General features: G+C 46.4%; 1 protein-coding gene across 5 annotated transcripts in view; it reads left to right on the top strand.

The window, feature by feature from the left end:
• Positions 1-25,205, top strand: part of UBE2K (ubiquitin conjugating enzyme E2 K) — a 68,817-nt gene extending 43,612 nt beyond the window's left edge. For 3 of the 5 annotated variants that reach the window (XM_029083081.2, XM_029083082.2, XM_007671904.4), the window contains 5 exons: positions 543-601; positions 8,619-8,701; positions 17,434-17,533; positions 20,238-20,366; positions 20,789-21,051. In XM_029083081.2, the coding sequence (XP_028938914.1) occupies positions 543-601; positions 8,619-8,701; positions 17,434-17,533; positions 20,238-20,366; positions 20,789-20,863 (446 nt within the window). In that variant the 3' untranslated portion in view covers positions 20,864-21,051. Of the gene's footprint in view, positions 1-542; positions 602-8,618; positions 8,702-17,433; positions 17,534-20,237; positions 20,367-20,788; positions 23,456-24,772 lie in introns of those variants that run through there. The other 2 variants (XR_003766071.1, XR_003766070.1) reach the window with 2 other exon arrangements.
• Positions 25,206-26,247: the final 1,042 nt, after the last annotated feature.

Here is a 26,247-nt window from a genome sequence, read left to right as displayed (position 1 = left end):
TTGTAGTACTTAAGCTTTGACTGACACCCTGTTCCCTTTCACCCCACGTTGCGTTCTGCTGTCTGATTCAGTCTATCCGAAATCGTGAACTGAAAACACCCATTAGGGGAAAACTCCCGCAGGCATCTATCAGCCCCAGTCGTCGGCCTTGTTTGGGACCAGGTTTTAATCTGCATGCTCAAGGCGCGCTTAAAATAAGAGCCATGTGACCATTCTCCTCTCAGTCTCCTTTGCAGAAATGCAGGCTCTTTGGGAGCGGTACAGGAGCCCTTTTGAGAGCACGAGGGTGACTTTTAGGTTGTTTCAAAAGTATGGCATTCTACAGACAGCAGTGGGTGAAAAAAATCTAGCCTGCCTTGTGGTTCGAAAATGGTTAATGCTTCTTTCAAAGTGCTTCCTTTCCAGAGAGTAACTAGGTTAATTAGACGCTGTGTCCCTTTTGGATTTTGTTAACATTTATAAGCTGGTGTTACAAAACAGAATTTGTATTTAAAAACAACCGTGGGCCTCAAAAATGATAACCTTAATCTTTTCCATTTTAGGAGGAAGATATCAGCTAGAGATAAAAATACCAGAAACATATCCATTCAACCCTCCTAAGGTATAGTAAGTGTATTTTTTTACTCTCATATGTACATCTGTTCATTTTCTATTTCTGTCTTTGAGCTTTCCATTCTAGAACTGTTTATTTTCTGCGAAAGCAACTCTCCCGGGTATGAGGGATTCATTAACTCGGTGGACATTTAGCTTGTAGAATGAGTGGTAAAAGTCAAAAAAAATCTGAGCTATAGGAGTGCTCAAGTTTTAGGTTTGGAAGCAGCATAGGAAACTTCCATGCCCTGCAGAGAAATTGGTTGCCAGCGAGTAATATCGTAAAGCAGTCCTGTCAGCCCACAGGAACAAAAGCAATGCCCGTACGGTATCAGACCATTGGTCCGTCCAGCTCAGTGTGCTGTTTCCAGCAGTCACATGAAAGAAATCGTTCCTTCCTTAAGCCTGACTTCATGGTAAACTGCTTTATGAGAAGCAGCGTGGCCTAGTGGAAAGAGCAAGGGCCTGGGAGTCAGAGGACCTGGGTTCTAATCCCAGCTCCTTCACTAATTGGCTGCAGTATGACCTTGGGCAAGTCACTTAACTTCTCTTTGCCCCAGTTTCCTCATCTGTAAACGAGGATTAAGACTGAACCCCATGTGGGACATGGACTGGGTCCAGCCCGACTAGCTTGTACCTGTCCCAGTGGTTAGTATTGTGCCTGGCACATAGTAAAGGCTTAACAAATACCATTAAAAAAAAAATCCTCCTAAGATTCCCAACTTTTCCTCCTAGTGACCTTTTGTCTGGAATTGACATTCGGTCTTCACCGTTTGGTTCTTGCAAACAGTAATAAACATCGCATCTGTTAATTTATTCAAAAACCACTCGAACCTAAGATTATTTTTAGTCTGCACCACTTCCTGGGCTAATGAATTCCACCTGTTTTCCCTCCTGTGTTGGCAGAAGCATTCCATTTTGTTTGCTTTGAACCTCCCACTTCCATGCTTCATTCGGTACCAGGGCGTCCTGACATTTTGGAATCTAGGGAGCAACAATTAAGTGTTTGTCCTGTCCACGTATTATGAATCTGTAAACATTTGTCGTGTCACCGGGGCCACCTGTGGATAGAACACGGACCAGGAGTCGGGAGACCCAGGTTCGGACCCCAATTTGGCCACGGACCTGCTCTGTCACCTTGGGTAGATCATCTAACCTCTCTGGACCTCAGTGTCCTTGTCTGTAAAATGGGGGTAAGATAGATGATGAGCCCCTTTTAGAACAAGGGCTGTTTCCAATCTCATGACTGGGTAACTATCCCAGCGAACAATGAATAATTCTGTCACTTATATCATCTCTCCAAACTGCAAAGTCTTAATGGCCTGGTAAGCACTATATAGTATCGCCAGCTCTTATTTTTCTCAAGTATGGTGACCTGTACTATATTAGGCATTCCAGACTTTACATGGGGGAGAAGGGAGCACCCAGAGTTCTCCTCTAATGTGTAATTTGCATTCTTGCTAAATTACAAGTTTAAGGAAAATTCTCACTATAATACTCACCTGTTGCGGCCTGTGCCCATGCCAGTCTGTCTGACTGTACAGTGTGCTGCATTCAAACAGGTTTGTGTTGCTTGATGAAGACCGCCCAATTCCTTAACTGGCCAAAGCCACAAAGCACGATATAGTAGAAGGGAATATTCTCTATTTTATTTTTGATATTCTTGCTAATTCCAGAATTTCATTTAGCGTTTTTGACCACTGCCTCCCATTGAGCCAAAGATTTGCAGGCTAGCGGAAGAGTCAGACATATCCGTAACCTAGCCCTCGTGGCCACTTCGGTCAAGTTGCGTGGTTTAACCTTACCAAGACTGAAGAGTACCTTAACACAATTAGTGATTTTTTGTAGAGAAGGGGGTACATTTTTGAGAAACCTCGAGGTAAGGAAAACTTGCTTTCTAGAGCATGCGCCTTGGCCAACGTGCAGCTGATTGTTCCAATAACACATCCAGTTAGACGAATATTGTAGGAATGCTCCCTATCGACCATACAAAACATTTGCGAAGAGACATTTGATGGAATTACTGTGTGTGTGTGTGTGTGTGCTCTAACAAGCCTGTCAACAGAAATCATAATTCCAGGCTCAAATGGTTAAACGCAGCGTGGTCTAGTGGATAGAGCACGGGCCTGGGAGTCGAAAGAACCTGCGTTCTAATCCCGGCTCTGCCACGTGTCTGCTGTGTGACCACGGGCAAGCCACTTCTCTGTGCCGCTTCACTTCTCTGAGCGTTAGTCACTTCATTCGTAAAATGGGGACTAAGACTGTGAGCCCCCCGAGAGACATGGATTATGTCCTACCTGATTAGCTTTTATCTACCCCAGTGCTTAATTCATCGGCTGGCCCATTAGTAAGCACTTAACAAATACCAGTAAAAAAACCCAAACGTGCAGTTTTTATGTTTCAAGGAATTCTGCAAAGCAATGTGGCCTAATGGAAAGAGTGTGGGCCTGGGAGTCAGACCCCTGGGTTCTAATCCCGGCTCTACCACTTGTCTGCAGTGTGACCTTGAACAAGTCACTTCACTTCTCTGTGCCTTGGTAATCTCATCTGTAAAATGGAGCCCGATAGGGTGATTTTTGCTTTCTACTAGCCAAATTTTTCTATTTCTAGATCTGCTGGTGTCACTGATTAGTTTTTCCATGCCATCATGCTTTGTAATTTTTTTATTTACCCGTTTCACTTCCTCAGATTCTCCCCATCACTTATCTCCCCGTTGACTATGGCCTGTCACTCTTGGTTTTCACATCCTTTTCCTCATTCAGTAGAGTCTTCACTACTCTGTCCCTTTTGGGCCTTGAACTCCTGTCTCCTTTCTGTTTTCTTCCCGCTCCAATCAGGTCTCTTGGGTGGGTTACCTGCCACTCACTCCCGAGGAGATGAGGCATTCCTCCCTGAGGCAGGGAAAAGTCTTCTCTCTCCAGATGTCTGCTTTGAGTCCTTGCACTCTAGTCTTCAGGTTTTCCTTCCAGTGAACCCCCTCTTGGGCATTGGAGGTTGGGGGTGGTCCGCTGCACGCATTCCTTCTGTCCGTCCAATCAGCCAGGAGGACGGTGATGTTTATATCTACTGTGGCATTTTATATAAAGACGAACCAAAAGGTGACCACATGTTCTTTCAGGTGTGTGTTACCAGATAAGTAGGGATGTGCATTTAAGTGCTTATTTTTAAATGAAAGCGACCAGTTGTTTTCACCCTCGCTCGTATTCCCAGTTCACATTAATGCAGCAGTAACGTTGCTGGGCAGAAATGGAAAAGAATGATTTCTGCTGATGTTTCAGTCGACAGTATCGGTAGCCACAGGCTGGATACCAGCGCCCACATATTTCTAGAATCTTTTACAGTTGGCCATTCAGTGAAATTGTAGATTGAAGCTTAGCAGTGATCTAATGGAAATGAATGTGAGTCCTTTCTAAGGTATTTTGGTGAAAATGCAAAAATAGCCGACCACACTGGAAGTGCAAACAGAAGGAATGAACATGTTGTTGTTAGACCAAAAGCCGGGACTTCAAATTGTAAACTTTGTTTGTCAGTGTTAGTTGAGGCGCAGAGGTTGAGTTTTTTTGGGGAGTTGGGTTTGTGGCGATATCGGCTGCTTCGTGCAGTGTTCCACACACAGAGGGCTCCAATAAATGCTATCGGTTGACGGTTTTGAGAGGGAAGGGCATTTCAGGCAAAAGTTGGGGTGTGATCCAGGGCCTAGAGGCAGGGGAGGGGAGAATGAGACAGTGAGGAGTAGTTATAGCAATCGCATTTATCACTCTATACCGTATAGCATTTACAGGCATACTCAGTGCCGGCAGAGTAGTCAGTGATGAGAATTAGACACAGTTCCTGGCCCAGAAGGGCTCATGAGCTAAGAATGTAAAGGGGAGGAGAAGACTGGCAACAGAAACATAGGGAGAGGTGAAACCAGAAAATATAAAAGCAGCATACCAGGTAAGGACAAATGCACAAAATAAAAATATCAGTAGGGTGCTGTAGCTAAAGGAGCAGAATTTCAGGTTTCTCTGTGACTCACATTGTAAGGCACAACTGTAACCACAGCATTTCTTAAGTAGCTGCCGATCTTCGTGAGTTTTTGGTGGAGGTGTCTCACTGTGGATGCTCTTCCCCACCAGAGTGGTGGGAAAGAGAAAATGGAGGTTCAATACTTAGTCTCTCTCCCTCTTCCTTAGGGTGGGAACCCAGTGAGGAGCAGGGACTGTGTCTGACTGGATGATCTTGAATTAACAGTAATAATTCTGGTTTTTGTTAAGCGCTTACTATGTGCCAGGCACTGTACTAAATGCTGGGGTAGATACAAGTTAATCAGATTGGACATAGTTCCTGTCCCATATAGGGCACACAATCTTAATTCCCACTTTAGAGATGAGGTAGCTGAGGCCCAGAGAACTGAAGTGACTTGCCCAGGGTCATACAGCAGACAAGTGGCGGAGGCAGGATCAAAACCCAGGCCCTTCTGTCTCCCAGGCCCGGGCTATATCCACTAGGCCACTTTGCTTCTCTTATTTCTACTTCAGAGCTCAATAATAATAATTAGGTATTTGTTAAGTGCTTATTATGTGCCAAGCAGTGTTCTAAGCACAGGAGTAAATACAAGGTAATCAGGTTGTCCCATGTGGGGCTCACACTTTTAATCCCCATTTTACAGATGAGGTAACTGAGTCACAGAGAAGTTAAGTGACTTGCTCAAGGTCACCCAGCAGACGTATGGCAGAGCCGGGATTAGAAGCCATGTCGTCTGACTCCCAAGCCCGGGCTCTTTCCACTAAGCCAGGCGGCTTCTTAAGAGTAAGAATAAAAGTAAGAGGGACAGAGCTGATGGAGGACCTTAAAGATAATATGGTGGGGTTTCTCCTTATTTTGGAGAGGAAGGGCTAACCATCGAAGGGTTTTGAAGGGGGTAATATATGCAGGTGACAGGTTAGAGACCCCATGTGGAACAGCAGAGTGCCGTACTGATTAGAGACCGGAGACACTGAAGACGGGGCCGTGTCTGCCTCCCATCCTAATCTGTTAGGTCCTTTTGGGCAAGTCATGCCCACCTATTCTGTTGAACCGTAAACTCTCCCAGGTGCTTATCACAGTATTCCACAAAAGTACAAGAGAAGTTGCACAGCTTAGCGGATAGAGCCCGGGCCTGGGAGCCAGAAGGACCTGGCCTTTAATCCTGGCGTTGTCACTTGTCTGCTGTGTGACTTGGGCAAGTACTTCACTTCTCTGGACCTCAGTGACCGCATCTGTAAAATGGGAATCAAGACTGTGTGTCTTATGTGGGACAGGGACTGTGTCCAACCTTATTAGCTTGTGTCTACCCCAGTGCTTAGCACTCACTCTGGCACAGAGTAAGGGCTTAATAAATACCATTTAAAAACAAAAAACAAACCACTGGGCCTGCCTTTTTTGGAAGAAATTCTTGTCCCTGTCATCTCTCAAAGCTAGTAATTATTCTGTTGTCTAAGATTTTGTCCCCTTGTTTTGACCATGCTTTTGCATAGGCCTCTAAGTAGCCTTTTAGTACTGTGAACTGTGTACTATTGACCACATGGACAAATGATGGCAAGTGAATAGGTTTCAGGTCACCGCTTACAAGTAGGGCGTTTCTGCCTCCTAAGGGCCTTGTGACCCAAGTTGCCTTTGGTAAGTTTAGCTAGAGCCTAGTGTTGTCCTGGGTTTAGATTTGATCTGGTCCCAGCCTAGTTCGAGTGAGGCAGTGGGCTTTCACCACCCCAATATTGGGTTTTCTCGGGGTTCTGGTGGTGGACACCAGCAGAGAAGGAACAAGCAGGCTCCCCATTGCCCTGTGGCTGCCCGGTGGCTCTGTGGCTCTTTTGTCGGGTTGCGGGTGGCTGACGTGGGCGTCATATTTGCTGACACCACAGAGACAGAGACAAAAGTGCCTGTGCGAAGGAAGCATCAGAGCAGTGCAGAAGCCTTCTCTTCTCCCTCACACTGGGCTCAAGAAACCCCTTTTGGGTTCAACTTCCTGTACACTGACTGAGCTCTTACAATCGCAACTTTGAAATTTATCGAAAAATCGGTGATGTGGATATAGAAGCATACGGACAGCCCAACTTTTGTCTGCTACCAGCGAGACATGTGATCCATCTGAAAAGCCATCTCAAGATCTTCTTGGGACGTTTTGCCAACCCAGCTTTCCCCATCCCGCCTCTTGGCTCTTTAGGTGCCTTTCATTATTTTGACAAAATTCTGAAGGGCTTTCTTGGTCAACTGATGCACGTTTCAAACTTTTTCAAGGCTTTCGTCCATGGTAAAAGTTTTGACTAATTCAGAGGATTGTCTGTTCCGGTGTAGGAAGGCAGTGTACTTCAAATGCTATGTTAGGATAGGCTGTTTGGATTTTTAGCATTAGTAAATCCATATTTATTGCTAAGGTTCTGTTGAGGTGTTCCTTTTTAATGTTGCCACTTATTCTCTATTTTTCTGGCTTCGTGGCACTTTTCAAGCTAATAGTTCCTCATCCCAGGAAAAAATGACAGTAACGTTTTTATTATGGCTCATTCTGTTGGGGAAAAGCAGCGATGGCACCCTTTTCTCCTTTGTGACACTTTTCTAATCAGAATCATGCCCTTTGGTAATTACTGATTTTATGCTTTTTTAGTTTTCCATCCCTGCTGGATTAGAAGGAATATATAATCTCTTCACACAAATTGTCTCTATTTCTGTGAAATTTTAACAATTGAGAGATATAATAATAATTGTGGTATTTAAGTACTTACCACGTGTCAAGCACTCTACTGACAACTGGGGTGTGTACAAGATAATCAGGTCTCATTTGGGACTCAGTCTAAATAGGAAGAAGGGCAGTTTTTGAATCCCCATTTTGCAGATGAGGGAACTGAGGCACAGAGAAGTCACGTGACTTGCTCTGTCACGGCACTGAAGGGACTCGACAGAGCCAGGATTAGAACCCAGGTCCTCCGACTTCTAGTCCTGTGCTGTTTCCACTAGACCATGCTGCATCCCGATCTATCGATGTGTTCGAAGGCTGCTATTTTTGTGTCAGATCAAAGGGAAAGGACCAAATTTTGCTTGCCTCTGTATCCCAGATTAAGCTTTTTAACCTTTGGAATGTGGATTCAGCTCTTTTGTGCAGGTCCTAGTTATCTTAGTTTTGATGAGGTATGTTTTTGTGCTGACCTCATGCAAGTAACTGATCTTCAGTTTCTAGACCGAGAGGGAGAGTTGTCAGTGAAACAGTCCTGTTGGTGTTAGAAGTGATCTGGGGCCTAAGGAACATGGCATCGCATGGGGCAAAGGAAGCTGCTATGAAACCCGCCCCGTGGTTTTGAAGAGTGGGACGTGGTGGGAGATAGGGTGTTACAGGGGAACAGAAGGCAAGATAGTGATTCCTATTACTCCTTGGGCTGCTAACAGCCTTCTGTTCACTTTAATGGACTTTCTCACTGCCCCCTCTGTCTCCTTCTAACCATCTCTTGTGCAGAATAATAATAAAAGTGGTGATTGCGGTATTTAAGTGCTTACTCTGCATCGTGGACTGTACCAAGCCCTGGGGGCGATACAAGATCATCAGGGCCCACCTGAGTCTCGCAGTCTGAGTAAGAGGGAGAACAGGTATTGAACCCCATTTTGAAGATGAGGCCCAGAGAAGTTAAGTGACTTGCCAAAGGTCACACAGCAGGCAAGCGGCGGAGCCGGGATCCAACCCAGGTCTTCTGACACCCGGATCCGTGCCCTGTTCACTAGGCCACGCTGTTTCTTCCGCAAAAGGAAGTAGAGAAAGGCAGTGGTAGGAGTTTTTAAGCCCAAAGAGCAAATGATGAGGGTGGGTGGAAATCTCCCAGTCCTCCCGTCTTGCCGGGCCTCCCCCTGACTCCCCATGCCTGTCACCACCTCGTTTATTCCCCGATGATGTGATGCAAGAGAGCGTAGGTGGCTGAGACGGGTGAATTATTCAGTGAGGTTGGTTGCCTTTTTTAAATGCAAGTTAATTCAACTCGTATCTTTCTGTCAACACAAATTTCAAGCATTGCTTTATTTTCTAGGTGCGGTTTATCACTAAAATATGGCATCCCAATATTAGTTCTGTAACTGGAGCCATCTGTTTGGATATCCTGAAAGATCAGTGGTAAGAAATGTTATTTCCTTTTTCTCAGTCCTGAAGGCCAAACCGAAATGCAGATCAGTCTGAACAGTCGTACATTTTCTATTTTATTTTCTGCTTTCTTACTGGAATCGAGTGTCGTCGACTCACTCCTGTTGCCTTCCAAGCACTCGGCCAAATGCGAAATGCCCTGTGCCTCCCCTGCTCCGGTGCTCTGCCCACTTGAGGGTGGGACCAGGTCGCCCCCAAGGGTATTGGGATGAGAGGTGCCCTGTCCTGTCCTGCTGCCACTCAGTACAGTGGAACCCCTGCATCCTGCCAACTGAGAGCAAGGGGAGGAGCAGTCAACTTGGCTTCAATCAATCAGTCGTATTTATTGAGCGCTTACTGCATGCAGAGCACTGTACTAAATGCTTGGGAGAGTGTGCTATAACAGGGTGGGTAGACATGTTCCCTATCTACCAACAATTTACAGTCTTCACCTTATCAGTCAATCATCAGTGGTATTTATCTCATGCTTACCGAGGGCAGAGCACTGTACTGAGTGCTTTGGAAAGTAATAATAATAATGTTGGTATTTGTTAAGCGCTTACTATGTGCGGAGCACTGTTCTAAGAGCTGGGGTAAACACAGGGGAATCAGGTTGTCCCACGTGGGGCTCACAGTCTTAATCCCCATTTTACAGATGAGGGAACTGAGGCACAGAGAAGTTAAGTGACTTGCGCACAGTCACACAGCTGACAAGTGGCAGAGCTGGGATTCGAACTCATGAGCCCTGACTCCAAAGCCCGTGCTCTTTCCACTGCGCCACGCTGCTTCTCAAATATAGTATAGTACTATACTATAAGTATAGTACAGCAGAGGTGGTAGATGGAATCCCTGCCCAAAAGGAGCTTGCAGGTTTCTGAGGAAGAGTGTGGATATTTTTTCGTATCCCAAATGAACTAACTTTTTACAGGCTCCAAAGACAGACTAAGCTAGCTCCAGCTAGCTATTAGTCAGTGGTATTTATTGAACACTTACTGTGTGTGCGGAACACTGTACTAAGAAGAGTGCAGTATAACATTTGGTAGACACGTCCCATGGCCGCTTCCCTGGAATTCCGAGGGGGCTGAAGCTGATGGTGTTGCCTCCATGATGCCTTGCCTTGATGAGGCGTTGCCTTAACCCTCTCTGCTCCCATGGATCGGTTACCTCAGGATGAATCTCGATGTCACTTCTAACATCCGTAACTTTTCCCTATAGTCCCTCATCAAGAGCGAATAGTTAATGAAATCATCGAAACCTTTCTTGTGCTGTCTTATTACCCTTGCCATTTCTCTCTATACCATCTAACCTGACTTCTTAATAATAACCAGTTGGGGTTTTTGGGCTTCTCAATCTGAAAGTGACACATTCCCTTATGTTTTCAACCGCATTGTGAAATGTTTTCTTGGGTTTTGAACCTATCGTCAAGCTTCGGTGGAAGCCTTCTCATCCTGGTGTGGAATTTTAGTGAACATTTCATAGTCCACTGTGGTGGGTTTTTTTTCATGTTTTTGTCTTTTCAGGAAGAAGAATATTAATCTTGATTTCTCTGTTCCTTTTATGGAGATATTTTCACCCCTCTGATTGTATTGGCTACCCCTGATTCCCTAACATCTCCAGATTTCTCTTTTCTTTTTCTCCCCAGATAATATATGGAATCTGTTCTTTCAAATACTCAGTAAACACTTAATTCTGTCCTGTTAATCTGTCATAAAATAGGAACACAGGATTCTTTAAGTCTTCCATAATTAGTTTGAAGCTGCTTTTTTTTTTCATTTTTCCCTATCAGGAGTTGTCAAATTTTATTGAACATATCTAGTAGTTTTCCATGAACCGGAAATATGAAACCTTTCTCCCAGGTGATATGTATTGTGTCATTCCTAGACACAGCTGTGTCATACCAGCTGCTGGGAAGAGGGAAACTTTATGAATATTTGGAATCGTTCATTGGTAACAAAATCCGTAGTATTATCTGACCTATCACAGCAGCATTCCTTCTCCCTCTCCTTACCTTAAACCCAATCTTTTTGGATCACTGTTACCAAAATTCTTCTCTACTTTCAAAAATGTGCAAATCAACTATATCTCTGGCTCGCTTTTTCCATTCTCTAAAAAAAAAAAAAATTTCTCAGGCTAAAGCAGGTTTGGCCAGAGTAGAGTTCCGACTTTGACTGGTACTTCACTGTGGCAAGGGGCACTTTTGAGAATAATGGGGGTCAGAGGGAAGAACTGGGGAAAATAGTCAAATCCAACTGAAAGAAAAGCCAAAAATCTGTTTTTCAGTGTCAGTCATCAAAGAAAAGCTGGGAGACATCAGGTTGGAAAATAACAATAGACAAGGGCAATTCTTGGTTGTCTAGAAATGGAAAAACTACAGAAAAAAAGTTAAACAGTGGAAACATCCACGACTCTGGGTTTATAGCTGAGTGCTTCCTCAAAGTCTCTTCCATCTTCCTTTTTTGGCCAGTCCCTGGACTCTCTGCTGTTCTGCAGTTGTTACTCCTGAACAGATGTTCTCCTCATCTAGGATGATGCCGGAGCCATCTTCAATCTTCAGAGGTGCCCGGAAGCCTCTACAGGAACACTTATATTGTTTATTGGCAAACCACAGCCCCATTTGAGCACCCCTACACCTCAGACAGACGACAGATGTTCCTCTCTTGAATTTTCATGTCACGATGTAGGTTTTCAGTAAGCTTTTCTTGTCCCGAGGGGCACCAAAATGCTGTTGATGACAGTACTTGTGCTGTAGACTATCCGTGACTCACCTGCGTCGACGCAATCCAGGGGCCTTCACCTGGCCATGCCCAGCACCACTGTCTACACTAGAAATTATGGTGGGGGTTTCTTATTCCAACAGGGCTGTTGTAATTTTGCTGTAAAGCTCCTTCTGGGTATCTCAGTTCTCCAAGAGCTTTACGTTTGTTTGATTTTCTTGGCAGCTTGGAAGCCACTCTTCACTGCAGTGGCCATGTGGTTGTCGTGGGCTTGAGCGTATTATCGGAAGATGGTCCATCTAGAACTCAATTTAATTTTTTTATGCTTACTATGCTGCTTATGTGGCAGGAGCTGTACTAAGTGTTGGGGTGGATAGAAGATAATCGGGTTGGGCACAGCCCCTATATCCTTAAGGCCCCTCTGCAATGCTGTGATACAGTTGAGGTGTTGCTAAGCCTCATGAACCGAAGAGCCGCACGTATGAAAACCGTAACACAGCCAAGAGCTTTGGGCAGCAGGAGTGGTGAGTGAGCGGTACTGCTGATGGTGGGATGGGCAGAGAACAGGTCTTCCCATTTCGGGGATGGGGAGGGAGTGGTAGCAATAGGCGGCAGCCAGCTGACTCCCCATCCCACCCCTGGGCCCGCCCCTGTAGGCAGGAGCATAGCCCACCCCCGAAAGGGCTGGAGCAGCAGGCCCCTGCAGCCTACCACCACGGGGAGAGAAGAAATAATAAAACCCGGGTGGCTCTTGAGCTGCAGTTTGGCCACACCTAGTATCATCCAGGGGCCTTCTCTGCTTAGACTGTGGGGACAACCCAAGAAATTCTCCTCTCCTTTGGTAGGTCAAGGATGGCATTGGCCATCGTGTCTTGCCGTTTGGCTCATTCACTTCACAAAAGTAGAATCTCCCCGTTTGCAATCCCAGGGGCTCTGCTGACCTTCTCCCATGCTTAGGCACCACTCCCAACATGTGTTTAAAGTCATCCATTGTAGTCAGATGGTGGGATTCTTACAACGAATCCCCCTCAGCCGACTTCGAGCACAATTCATTATTTTGAGGGGGTCTGTGTGCAAGCCATAGTGGTGGTAAGGGACATTTGTGTCAGAGGCAGATATGTCCCTGGGCCGATTTGAAGAGGTTGATTACTAGTGAGAGTTGGGAGACTCTTGATGGCAAAACCAATCCTCGGCAGGCAGCGTTCCGAGGAAGGATGTCCTCTCCCAAAAAAGGTGGAACCCGTGCGTGGCTCTGGGAGCTCCCCTTCATCCGGTAGTCTCATTGTGCTTAGCCCTCTGATGTCCACCACTCCTGACCAGTTCCCTGGCCATTGTGCTGTCTTTTAGGGGAGGTGACTGACTCACTGTCTTGTAGCATTCTGATACTCCGTGATACAATAGTCATGTGTTCTGGGCCTGGAAGGTTCTGTTTACTAGTCACAGTCTGTCTGCCATTGGGCCCGGTTAAATTTTGGTAAAGTAGACAAATTAATCTTTCTACTTTCTAAAGTAGACAAGTTTTCAGGGGCACCTTCTCTATTCGTCTTCCCCATTTCTACCCAAAGGGTGCTCAGATATCCAGACCGCCACCACAGGTTGCTGCTGTCTCTTTGACAACTGGTATTTTATACCGCCTACCTGTATAGAACTTTTTTTTTAGGTCAGTCTGAAGGAATATTCCACTATCGGTTGAGTAGTTCTTCTGGAGTGGTGAGTGGATTGCACTGAACCATCCATTCTCTCTTGCCCCGTCCTCCTCTATTGTGAAATAGTATGGCTTAGTGGAAAGAGCTCAGGCCTGGGAGTCAGAGGACCTGGGTTCTAATCCTGACCATGCCACCTGACTACTGGGTGACCTTGGACAAGTCACTTCACTTCTCTGGACCTCAGTTTTCTCATCTACCCAGTGGGGATTCAGTTCTGGTTTGCCTTCCTATTTAGACCATGAGCCCCAGGTGGGACCCGATTATCTTGTATATAACCCAGACCTTCGCACTCAGCACATAGTAAGCGGTTAACAAAAACCATTCCCCCGAATCCCTCCGGCTCCTAAAACCCATAATTGACTTTGGGTTATGAAAATCTTAGAAAAGATTAAGCTCATGCTTGGTAAGCCATATTAAACTAAACCTCTTGCAAATCAATTTCTAGAAAAGACTCAGGCGAAGGATTTAAAGTAGCTGCACCATTTCAGTGATTGCATTGAAGCCTTAATGGGAAGGCGAGCTCCTGAAAAGTACTCATTAGCTCTGGTCGTAAGCGCCAGTGCACTATTGAAACCTGGGCAGAAAACTGGAAGAAGAGCATTTGGTGAGTTTCACCTCCCAACTAGAATGCCTAAGCAGCAACGAGGAGAGGATGAGAGAAGTGACTGGATATCTGGGAAGCAAATAAACAGGCCATGTATATGCACAGGTGCAGTGTTTGTATATTTGCTTTGAAAGAGTACCTCTTTTATCCAACCCAAAGAAAGTAGTATGGTATTTGATAAGTGCTTACTATTTGTCGGGCCCTCTGCTAAGCTCTGGGATAGGAAACAAGCTAATCAGGTTGGACGACACAGAGGCCTCACAGTCTTAATCCACATTTTACAAATGAGGATGAGGAGACCCAGAGAAAGGCACACAACAGACAAGTGGCAGAAGCAGGATTAGAAACCAGGTCCTTTTGAGTGCCAGGCCCCACGCTCGATCTTTTAGGCCATGCTGCTTCTCCCATAGTGCTTCCCTAGGAGTCACTGAGCAAGAACATGTAGGGGATGGGAAAGTCTGTGAGAACTCTTCCCTTTCTTCCTCTCAGTAATGACACTCTTCCTCCCTCTTTGACCCTCATGCTTATGTCATCACCAACTCTTCCAGGCTTTTAAGTCTCCCCTTTTGTCGCCGGTGACTGCGCCGACTGCTGTGTTGGCAACACAGAAACCATCGAGGCTGAGCTCCTCCCCAGCTCCCTTCTACCTCCCACATCTACTCTCTCATCCTCCCAGGATTGTCCCAAGAAGGGCTCTCCTCCCTGCTTTCAGGATCCACCCCCTCCAGTCGGTCCTCTGACCCCAACCCTTCTCGCCTTGGGAAAAACACGTGCACCGGCTTTTCTCCCCTCCATGACTGACATCGTTGACCTATCACTCCCCTTCCCGGGTCAAGTATCAAGTGTGTTAGTACCTTGCGAAGCATCCAATGACTGCTCAGTAAATACATTTATTCTGACAAAGCCTCTAACAGATCAGTCAGTGGTATTTTTTGGTATTTTAATGCTTGGTGGGAGAGTATGGAAAAACAGAATTGGGAGGCACACTTACGTCCCAGTAGACTGTAAGCTTGTTTTAGAAAGTGAGCGTGTCTTACCAACTCTGTTAAATTGTACTTTCCCAAGTGCTTAGATCAGTGCTCTACACACAGTAAGCACTCAATAAAAAATGATAGATATATGATACAGTCTAGAAGGGAAGACAGATATTTAAACAAATTACAGATGGGAAATGGCAGGGAATAAGGATATGTACATAAATACTATCAGGGTGGGGTTGCAGAATGGTCAAGGGATGTGCAGCCAAGTTTATAGTCACTGCAGAGAGAAGGGCAGATGCGTGGGGAAATGAGGGGCTAGTCAGGGAAGGCTGCTTGGAGGAGATGTGATTTTAGAAGAGCGCCGAAGATGAGGAGAGTGGTGGACTGTCAGGTATGAAGGAAGAGCCAGTTCCAAGCCAGAGGGAAGACGTGGGCAAGAGGACGGCAGCGAGACAGATGAGATCCAGGTACAGTGGGTAGGTTGGCCTTAAAGGAACAGAGTGGGCGGGTTGAGTTGTAGTCGGAGATCAGCAAGGTTAGGTGGTTGTAGGGGAGAGGGGAGGAAAAGGCGGTGGGGTGGCCATGGGAGGTGATGAGGGAGGAGTGAAAGTTTTCTGTGTGGAAGAGAGAGCTCAGGCCGGGGAAATTCGTAATGGCAGAAGTCGGATCGCTGTCTCGATTTTGGCCACCTGGGTTCAACTGTAGGGCGGAGATAGCAGTTGTGAAGACTGCTAGAATTTGTGTCTGTTCCCCAAAGCGAATGGGGAAGTCAGTCACTGTTTAAGTTAAAGCACAGGCAACAAACATGGAGTGCTCGGGGTTAGGGGAGAGAGGAGGCGGGTGGCAGAGACTGAAGCTGTCAGGACCTTGGGAGGGTGAGGAGGGGTATTTCACCTCCCTGAAGTAAACGGTTGTAACTTTGGTGGCAAGGACATGTCTGTCCTAAAAGGACTCAACAAAGAGGGCGGGTCACATCCCTTGGGGACTCATATCGTGTGATAAATACCTGCTAGTCTCAAACCGTGTATTCTATTTATGCCACTACTCCTTGGTAGCTCTTCAGAAGACAATGCGCAGTGTAAAGGAAAGCGGTTTCTTTTCTTCAACAGTCTGTATATCGTTGAACTAGTCTCGCTGGAGTAAGATTTCCACATTCGGTGAGAGTGGGCCCTTTCACAGCTCGGTTCTGTATAGTCTCTCAGCTGCCAAGGAGTTCTTTAATTCTGGAGAGATAACCTCTTGAAATCAGAAGGTTTATTTCATCAGTGATTTTAGAAGCTGCAGATTAAGTGACTCAGTCTGAGTGCGGTATGGAGAGGTATTTCTTATTTAAGGATTTTATATAACTGTCTAAACAGATCAGAAAATACTTTTCTAAATTTGAAAGTCAGCCAGGCAGATGTTCAGCTAATGACTCAATAGGCTATCTTGAAATTAGATAAAATGTTTGAATAGTCATTTTAAGAATTGGTTTGTTGCTCCAAAATGTCAGAAAAAAAATGCCCCATACCGTTTCCATTTTATCACATCTTTTTATCCTGATAGCCTGAAATTTTGGTTGATTTTTCTCTTCACATTTGTCTTCCTTGAATTGTAGTAATGACAGGAAGAAGAATTGTGGTATTTAAGTGTATACAATGTGCTGAGCACTGAATCCAGGAAAATAATTACTTTCCATTCATTTTTCCCAGTGGTACACGACACCCTGCTCAATGTCCAGGATTAATAAACGCTTAATTGACTGTGGCCACCAAGCCGGCAGAGGGAGTCAAATGCAGTTGTGCAGCCTACTTCACAGATTGAGAAATAGGGGGAGAACGAGGCTAATGAGGTCGCTGGATGTTGTCAGAGAAGCAGGTGTTGGAATACTAAATTCAAATTTCTAAGGTCTAGGCAGCTAACAGAAAAGTAAAAAAACAACTAACCTTAGTTCTTGATGCCTTTTGTTTCCAATACATCGTGCCCGAGCACCCATTATTTCCCACCTCGATGATTGCGTCACCCTTTTTTGCTGACCTCCCCGCCTCCTGTCTCTTTCTACCCGCTCCAGTCCTTACCTTGCCGCCAGATCATTTTTCTGGAAAGCCTTCCAGGCCACATCTCCCCGCTTCTCAAAAACCTTCAGCGGTTTCCCATCCACCTCTGCGTCAAACAGAAACTCCCTGCTGACGTTAAAGCTCTCATTTGGCTCTCCCCTCCTACCTTACCTCTCTGGTTTCCTACTATAACCCAACCCACCCGCTAACACCGATCCACTCTCTGTACCTGGATCTCGTCTGTCCCACCGCCGACCCCTTGACCACATTCCCTCCCTCAGGCCCGGAACACTCTCCCCCTTCACATCCAGCAATCCACCGCTCTCCCTCCTCCCAAACCCTCCTGAAACCATCCGCATCTCCGGGCGGCCCTTCCCGCCTATCTCCCCTTGGCCGTGGGCCCTTTGAGCACTTTGATACTCACCCCAGCCCCGTATTACTCACGTAAATGTTCTTAGACTCTAGTCTTTACCGTATCCCTAATCTGCTTAATTGTCCGTCTCCCCTCTAGACTGTACGCCCCTCGTGGGCAGGGATCGCACCAGCTGGCTCCGTATTGGACTGTCCCAAGCGCTCTGTACAGTTTTCTGCACACAGGCGCTCAGTAAATTCCTTCTCCGGATCGCCTGACTTTTCTTAGAGTGGAGAGCCCTTTCCATAAAGATGCTGTCGTTCATTGATTTCAGGGCAGCTGCGATGACTCTCCGGACAGTATTGTTATCCTTGCAAGCATTGTTGGCTGCAGCAGAACCAGATGACCCCCAAGATGCAGTGGTAGCCAATCAGGTAAGTCGTCCCTGAACACTTTGCTTCGCCATAATATTGCAGGGTTTGTAAAAACAGACAAACAAACCCCTCCCCCCTACAAAAAAACCCCAGTGAAACAAAAAACCCACTGATGCTTGCTAATCAGTGAAAGATGAGATTATCTTAAGAAGTTTCAATGGTCCACTATTTGAGTTAGCAGCTTAAGTGGAAATATTGAAATTCCCGCTGACTTCAAAGGGAAAGATTGGAATAGATGTTTACAAAGTGGGTTCATATTGAAACATTGTCTTGTTCAGTTATGGCAGTTTGAACTTTTTAAGCTAAACTTGCTTAAAAATAAAATAAAGAATGGAAATTGAGATCATTGAGATCAGCTGGGGATTGGGGCGGGGGAGGTTGGACATGAGAAATGGAATAAAAACACATTCAGAGGCAAAACAATAATTTGGACATCATTGTGAGTAACAAAGCATCCGGGAATCTGTCCAACATTTCAGGTAAAACCTACTTTTTATTATGTTTTCAAAGACTTTGGTGGCTGAGTAACTATTAATATGAAATATGCCACCTGCATCTACTCCTACAAGAACAGCAGGTAGAGGCAGAGTAGAGGGGAACAGATGATTGTGGGGATCAGTAAAGGTGATTTGTTGAAAAATTAAACTATTTTGTAGGAACTTTTTTATATTTCCCAAAGTGTATATTTCCAGCTGTTCCATTGTCAAGTTTTGTATACACGCAGACACATTTTATTGTGATGGCACCTTAAATGTTGACTTCATGATTCCACTTTGGTGACTGTCTTTCTTCAGAATGTTGTAGCCATTGCTGGGTCTCACTCAAAGTTGCATTTAAGCAATGAAGTTAGGATTTCTACATCTCCTCTTTTATTTCTCGAATACAGGGAGAGAGAGAGAGAGAATGAAGGGCAAGGAAGTGAGGCTGATATGCCACCTACTGCCTTCTGGGGCATACATGGCCTCTGACTTGTAAGATGTCATGTTGAACCAGGTGTCCCCTTCCCCTCACCTTCTTGCGATTTAGGTGTAGAAATCCTTGTAATTAGCTTAGGGAAGGACTTACAGTCTGCTCAGGTTAGGAGCCGATTCATAAAGGGCTTTGGGACCATTAAGTAGTGGATGCACAGGGATTCTCAAAGCTATCATAATTCAGCATCTTCCTGGCAGAATTGAGAGGGAGACTAGATACGTAGGGGATGCGAAAGAAAATCACTGGTGACGCCAGGTTGCAAGCCTCTGACATGGGAATATGGTGCTGCTTGTCTTTAGTAATAGAAGAGGGAAGAGGAGGGATGGATTTAGAAGGGTAGATAAGGAGTTCAGTTTTGTCCATATTGGCAATATTATTGGTAATAATAATTATAGTTACTTTGTGTCACACTGTTCTAAGCGCTGGGGAAGATACAAGTTGATCAAATTGGGCACAGTCCCTCCCACTTGGGGCTCACAGTCTATGTAAGAGAGAGAACTGCCTCCAGGAAAGCTTATTAGGTTCTCTATGGAGGGGATTTTTTGTCTTTTACATTAAACATTGAGAAAGCAGATTGTATGGTATTTCTGCAGCAACATGAGTGTTGCAGAATTAGATTCTCTTTCATAGTCTGTTAGACATTTCGAGGAATTAAGCGCTTCAGGTTGGCATAAACAAACGGATTGATTACACAACCTTTTTCTCCGTAACCAATATACGCATATCCCAACAGTGAAACTCACAGGTCCCTTCAATCCTAATCCGATCCCAGTTCTAAACCCGGCTCTGCCATGTGTCTGCTGTGTGACCTTGGGCACTTAACTTCTCTGTGCCTCAGTTACCTCATCGGTAAAATGGGGATTAAATCCTCCTGTCTCCTACTTAGACTGTGAGCCCCATGTTGGACAGGGACCATGTCCAACCTTGTACCTGCCCCAGCGCTTAGAACAATTCTTAGCTCATAGTAAGTTTCAACAAGTATTATTATTATTGTCCCATGGGTTAGTGTGAGTTCCTTTGCCCAGCAAGTGATATATCAGAAATAACGGCATTGGTAGAAAGCACTAAGCGCTGGAGTAAACCCCTTGACATATTTTCAGACTGAGTACTGGGTTCAAAGTGGACTCATAGACTACAAGAGAGGAGGACAGACTGCTGCGGGGGAGGGAGGAAGGGAAGGCGATAGACAGGGAGAGAAAGGAAAGCAGCTTATGAGAAGCAAATGATGCTTCATTGTTTCTACCCCAGGCTCCCTGGTTGATTGAGGTTGTCGCAACCCTCCCAGGGGCCCAGATGTGGCTTAGACAGACCTGAGTCCTTCCTTCTTCCCTGTCCTGGGAGGGAGGGCAGGAGGAACTCCCTGGCCCCTGGGCGGATCCCCCGAGAGGCCTCAAGCTCCTGGGCCAAGTGGGGAGGTTGGTCATTCAGATGACATATTCGGAAATCTTAATGGCCATTTCCAGTTGGAGTGGAGATGAAGCTTATTCATTCAGTCGTATTTATTGAGCGCTTACTGTGTGCAGTGCACTGTACTAAGAGTTTAGGATGCGCTTATTAGCTGTGTGCAAATAGACATGCCTTGTTGAACCAAAACAATTCCTGGAGTGCAGGCCTGAAAGATTCTGCCTTGGGTTTTTGGTTTGGGGGTGATTGGGCATGTGGAAGGTCTTTTGTGTGTGATGCAAGTGCAGTCATATTAATCCTTTTTTTTTTCTTTTTCTCCCCAATTCAGTACAAACAAAATCCAGAAATGTTTAAACAGACAGCACGACTCTGGGCACATGTGTATGCTGGAGCACCAGTTTCTAGTCCAGAATACACCAAAAAGATAGAAAACCTTTGTGCTATGGGCTTTGATAGGGTGAGTACTTTCTCCTTCAGGTATTAGCTTTTGGGATTATCCCCCCATGAGACGTTGAAGCCTGGGATGAGGGATGAGGGAAGAGGGAAGAGGGCAGACCACTTTTTTTTCTCTAGCCTGTCCCAATCAGAAAGTGATTGATTTTTTTTTTCCATGTCATTTTTACATTCGGGTTTCACACTTCCCCATAAGGTGTTAGCTTTTACATAGCACTGCATCTTTGATTTGTTTTCCCTCCCTACCTATTAACGGCTAACGTTTGTGTTCAAAGCTTCTGTGGCCCCATGAACTAGACGGATGTAAACAGCAGGTTTCTGAATGGAAAATGTATCTGTGGAATCCTTTCCAAAGTGGAAGGCGATCGAGAATATTGCTAGCAAATATTTTGGATTTGAAGGCTTTCTCTCTCCTCTTCTCCCCAGAATGCAGTAATAGTGGCCTTGTCTTCCAAATCATGGGACGTAGAGACGGCGACAGAACTGCTTCTGAGTAACTGAGCCACAGGGAGCGCAAGCGCTGCCGATCCAGGACAGCCTGCCTCTTCCCGGGAACACCGCCGTCTGCATAGATTCTTTTAAAACTGGCACTCTGGCCTGCCCACCTCACCTAGGCCTCAGCGGAGACTGAAAAAACTGCTCTGTAAATAAAGCTAATTAAACGTCTGTGTACATTTAAAAAGGGGAAATACTTTAATTTTTTCTTACGAAATAGTGGAGAGGTTCTTCGAGCTGAGGTCAGACCATGGAGGAAACGTGCATCTATAGTATTTAGCAGGTGTGACCAAGACTAGCAAGAGTTGGCTTCAGGATTTTGTTGAGTAACGATCCACGTAACATTTCGAGTGTGTCTTAGTCATCCCACTTGTCGGTGCTGCTCATCTGCGCGATCTTGCTGTCGTTACCACGGACCCCCGTGTGCCTGTGAATTACCTGCATGCTTGTGCTTTACTGGGGGAGAGCGAGCGTGAGAGCGAGAGAGAGCTCATGAGAGAGAATGTGAATATCTAGTGGAGGGTTCTTCCAGGAGAGCTCTGGAAAACTCATGCTTCGCCCCAAATCGAGAGGTGAGGAGGCCTCTAAGGAATCATTTTCTTGTTGCTGTTGAACGGAATGCTTCTTCCTCCCCCTCCCCCAGCCTCCTCCACATACGTCTTTCCTCTAGAGCCAGATTTTCTCCTTTACTCGGCGGGGGACGTGCTGCTTCTAGTGGCCCGCTGGGTTTGGGATGTTTGACCAGAACTTTTCACACCCAGTCTTAAAGGGGTTCCTGCGTTCGTGACCGTGTCGAACCGGGGTGTTGGATCGGATTGCTCTGATGGTTGATAGGGCGAGTTCGCCCTGAGCACTGGGGACCAGGACTCAGCCGGTGGATTGGCATGAATTCTCTTTTAAACAAAAGCCGGCTCAGTACACGAATATTTGCTTTGAGTTCTTCCTTCCTATGATGCAGTCATCGGTTTGCCACAGTTTTTTAGCTTTGGACTCTGTTGTAGGGATTGCATATCAGGTACCGTAAGATTTCCTCTTGCTTGCCTTTTTCCCCTCGTTGACACATGGAAGCTGTGTTAGTGTTTTACTGTACATACTTCAAACAGTGGAGAAGTGTTCGCAAATCAGCGTTCTTTTCGTTGCTCCTGATAAAACAAGAATTAATCTTATTTGCTTTTGTACATAGTCGGACTTTCTCTGTTCGTATTAAATTGACATTTCATCCTCGGTTCACAAGTTTGGAAATGATTAGTTTTGGGTTTTTTTTAAATCTTTATAATTCAAGCAGCAGTAGGCAGTGATACTTGGGAAAACAGTGATTCTTTTCCCTGGATGGGGTCAGGTCAAAGGCAGAAGAGACAAATGAAACGGTCCAAGTAAGTGGCCTGAATAATTAGGCTAGGGTTGTGGGTGGGCAGGTTCCCTTCCCTCAACTGCTTCTGGCCCGAAAGTCCAGTCAGGCGGAGAATTGGTGTGATACCAGGAGTTTGCTCTCCCTTCACCTTCGACGTTTTCCTTCTCGATTCTGGAAGCCGTACGGTCATTATTAAATGTATCGAGCTGTTGGACCGCGAAGATTAGCGGGAACTCACATTCTTCCACAAGGTTGGGATTTCTCACATCGAGCAAACTCCACAGTTGGATCGTGTGAGTGCTTATCAAAAGTTGATTGTTTGGGCTGTCTTTTTTTCTGTTGAACAATCCTTTGTAGCATCGTGCTTTTCCCTGTTACTGCGCTTGTTTTCTAAAGATGCCAAAGGAAACTCTATTTTGCTATCTGCCGGCCATTTGGGATGGATATGTGCTTTGCTGTCCTTGAATGGGCAGTGCTCCTTGTTCTGGTGGCGAAAGTTTGCATTGTTTTTGCTCTATGATGTCAGACACAGAGGTAACAGGGCAAACGAACTTTTCTACTGTCACATAGAAGAGAAAACTGACGAGGACCACCACACCTTGCTTAAATGGCGTTAGTCTTAAGAAACGGAAGATGTTCTCTTAACTGTAAGTCGTTCCTTTCACGCTCGCCCCCACCCACGGGAATTTAGAAGGTGAGGTCCTGTAGCGTGCTCTCGTGATGAACTATATTTCATCTGGCTACTGCTTTGGTCCTGAAGTTCAGAAGAATGGCTAGGCTGCCTGCCTCCCCTCCCAGTGACAATCATTAAGAGAAGAAACCGTCTTCATTGCTAATTTCATGTGCTTGAGACCCAGACATTTTTCGAGACTTGGGGTCTGGAAGGGACGTCACGGGGGAAAACCAGGATGGGTTTCCGGGATTTGGAAGTCGGGAGTTTCGGAACTAAATATTTTTGGCATCTTTCATTGAGGGCGGTAGTGTGTGGGTGGACTGGACCTTCTGGTACTTTTGACAAAGCAATAAGAAAATGCTGGACTTTAGATTTCAGAGGAAATATTCTCTTCTGTTTTTCAATTCAGTTTCTGTGATTGGCTGCCACTAGATGACACCCGAAAAGTTGGCCTGAGGTAAAAGCATTTAAATGAAGGACTTTGTTATGAAATGAACTGCTGGATTTGGGGCCCTATCGTTGCTTCTAATTGTGCTTTCCCCTCCACTTAAAGAAACAGCACCCAGCACCTAAGGTGAGGAAAACCAAAATTATTTTGGAAGATTCCCAGAGGACTTTGTTTCCAGGGAGAAAACCGTAAATCAATCAGGAGTTATTTATTGAGCGCTTACTGGGTGCAGAGCACTACACTAAGTGCTTGGGAGAGTATAATATAGCAAGAATCGGTAGACACGTTCTCTGCTCGCAATGAGTTTACAGTCTATAGGATGTCGATGAGAAGCCACATGGCTTAGTGGACAAAGCATGGGACCGGGAGTCAGAGGACCTGGGTTCTAATCCCGGTTAGGGCACTTGTCTGCTTTGTGACCTTGGGTGAGTAAATTCACTTTCCTGGGCCTCAGTTACCTCTTCTGTAAAACGGGGATTAAAGCTGAGAGCCCTACGTGGGACGTGTATTGTGTCCAACTTAATTATCTTGAATCTACCCCAGAATTTAGTATGGTGCTTGGCGCATAGTTAAGCGCCAAATCCCTCTAAAAAAAAAAGTAGTTATAAGCTGTAAAGGAAGCACCATACTGCATCGTGTTATGCCTTAAGGCCAAATGAGGGTCCGGGGAGGAGGAGCAGGTGGCTGCTTCCGGCCCAGACCCCAGCTGCATCGAGCAGGTCCTCTTACAGCACAGTTATCCCTGGAGTGAGGATGGAAAGAGGGTAGTTGGCCGTCCCGCTCTTTGGTCCTGGTGGCTGCGGGACACGGGCCTAGTGAAGGCACTACTCCTCTGGAACTGGTTGAGCCCCCACAGTGAGGGGATTTGGAGCCAGATTACTATCTCTCCACTACCCCCCCACCCCCCCAAAAAAAAATAATTCAGGACCAGCAAGCCCCAGCACGGAGAAGGAGAGGGTGCCTGAGGCTCTCTCTGTAGGAGCTGCTGCTGCTGGGGGAAAAGGAGGCCATCTGTTCTCCGTTGGCAGCAACTTCTCCCTGGCTAGTGTACTAGCTCCGAGAGCTCTTTCTGGCTTCAGAAATTCTAATTTGAGCAGGCAACCATGTTTGCTTTTTAGGAATTCACACTTTCAGGCATTTGAGCCCAATCTCCAGCTTGAACTAACATTCCACTCCCGGGGAGACCTGCAGGGGAAGCAGGGAGTGTTTATTGGTCGCCTGTTTTCCCGGGTGTGGTTTGTCTGTCTGTGGTGTCCACAGTGTGGGACCAGGCCCTGGCACCCACAGGTGAGCCTGATGCAGCCCCTCATGCTTTGGTTCTTGCGGACACACGATAAGCCGGGCATCTTTCCAGACTGATCCCGGGTCGGGGGTGCGGGTCGGGGAACGATTGGACGCCCTCCTCCCTGACGTTCCGCCGCGGTCCTTGCCTGCTCTCTGTAGACGTCACCATAAAAATCGGACTTTCCTTTGGGCCAGCGACTTCTTCAGTGGAACTCGACGATGTCTTCAACGCGGGAAATCAGCAGCCCATGGTGCTTTGTGTGTGTGTGTGTATGTCGCGGCGGGGGAGGGAGGCGTCTTCTGTCCTCAGAGGCATTCTCCCTAACTCCACCAAAGAAGAGCCTGCCTCACAAGTCGCTCCTCATCTCGCTTTTTGGAAAAGAAAAAAGAAACATTTGTAGGAGCCATGGGCTTGCCCGCTAAGGGGTGGAATCGCCAGGGAGGGGAGGACTCAAGTCAGGCTTGTCTGGAGAAAGCTAAAAGAGACTTTTTGTACACGTGATTTAAAAAAAAGAAATAAATTCACATTTGAAAAGCTGCTGGCTTGTTTTCACTGAGAAATATGTTGCAATAAATGCTCGTTTCCCTGAAACCAGTTCTCATCTGATTTCTGGCTGTTCTTTTTGGAGAAGCCACCGAGATCCCTGCCCCCATCTGATGTGGGGGCCGGGACTTGGATGGGTGTGGGGAGGTGACTGCATGAGCTTGTCTTGGCCTAGAAGTACATTAGGCCACTCATGCCCCTGCTGATTCCCGAGGAGTAGATCTGGGCAGGCAGAGTGGCCTAATGGTGAGAGCAAGGACCAAGGAGTGGATTCTGATCCTGGCTGGGTGACCTTGTGTAAGTCACGTAATGTCTCTACCTGTTTCCTCTTCTGTAATGGGATTCAGTGCCTGTTCTCCCTCCTGTTTAGACTGTGATCCTGAGTCTCCCCCGCTACACTGTAAACTCGTCGTGGGCAGGCAACGTGTCTGTTTACTGTTATGTCGTACTCTCCTGAGCACTTGGTGTTCTCCACAGAGCGCTCGATATGCTTGACTGACTGATGAGGGACAGAGGCTGCATCTGACCTGATTATCTTCTCTCTACCCCAGTGCTTAGTACAGTGCCTGGCACATAGCACTTGGCTGGTACCACCGCCATTATTCCCATCACCGAATCCCACTGCCCGGCCTTGTCTTTACGCGACCTAGTGTTTGCCAGGGCCACAAAACTTGTCTTTTTCTCCACTGCAGCTTTTGCAAACTGGTTATTCGTCCCTTTGGTGCTCACGTACAGCGAGACCCGAAAGGGCCGGGTGCCAGCGTGTGCTTGTTGGTTTCGTCGTGTGAAAGATGAGAGGAAGAAGAAAGGGGCAGGGAGGAGCGTGACAGCGCCCGTGCGATCCAGCGGGGCCCGGCTTTATTTCCGCGTGTTCGGGGAAGAGGTCAATGGCGGTCTTCCCGTTTGTCCCACCGGCAACATGAGAGGTGGGTGGGTGTGCGCTCCTTCAGCCAGCGGCACAGAGGGAGGAGGGGAGGGCCAGAAGGAGTTGGGGGGCTACATGGGGGTCAGGGAAGGTACAGGTTAGGAGGGGCCCGGAGAGCTGAAACGCTTTGACATGGCAGGAATGGAGCTGAAAGGATCCCAGCGT

This window comes from Ornithorhynchus anatinus, chromosome 18, assembly GCF_004115215.2.
Source record: "Ornithorhynchus anatinus isolate Pmale09 chromosome 18, mOrnAna1.pri.v4, whole genome shotgun sequence".
NCBI lineage: Eukaryota > Metazoa > Chordata > Mammalia > Monotremata > Ornithorhynchidae > Ornithorhynchus > Ornithorhynchus anatinus.
This window is presented reverse-complemented; position numbering and strand designations above follow the sequence as displayed.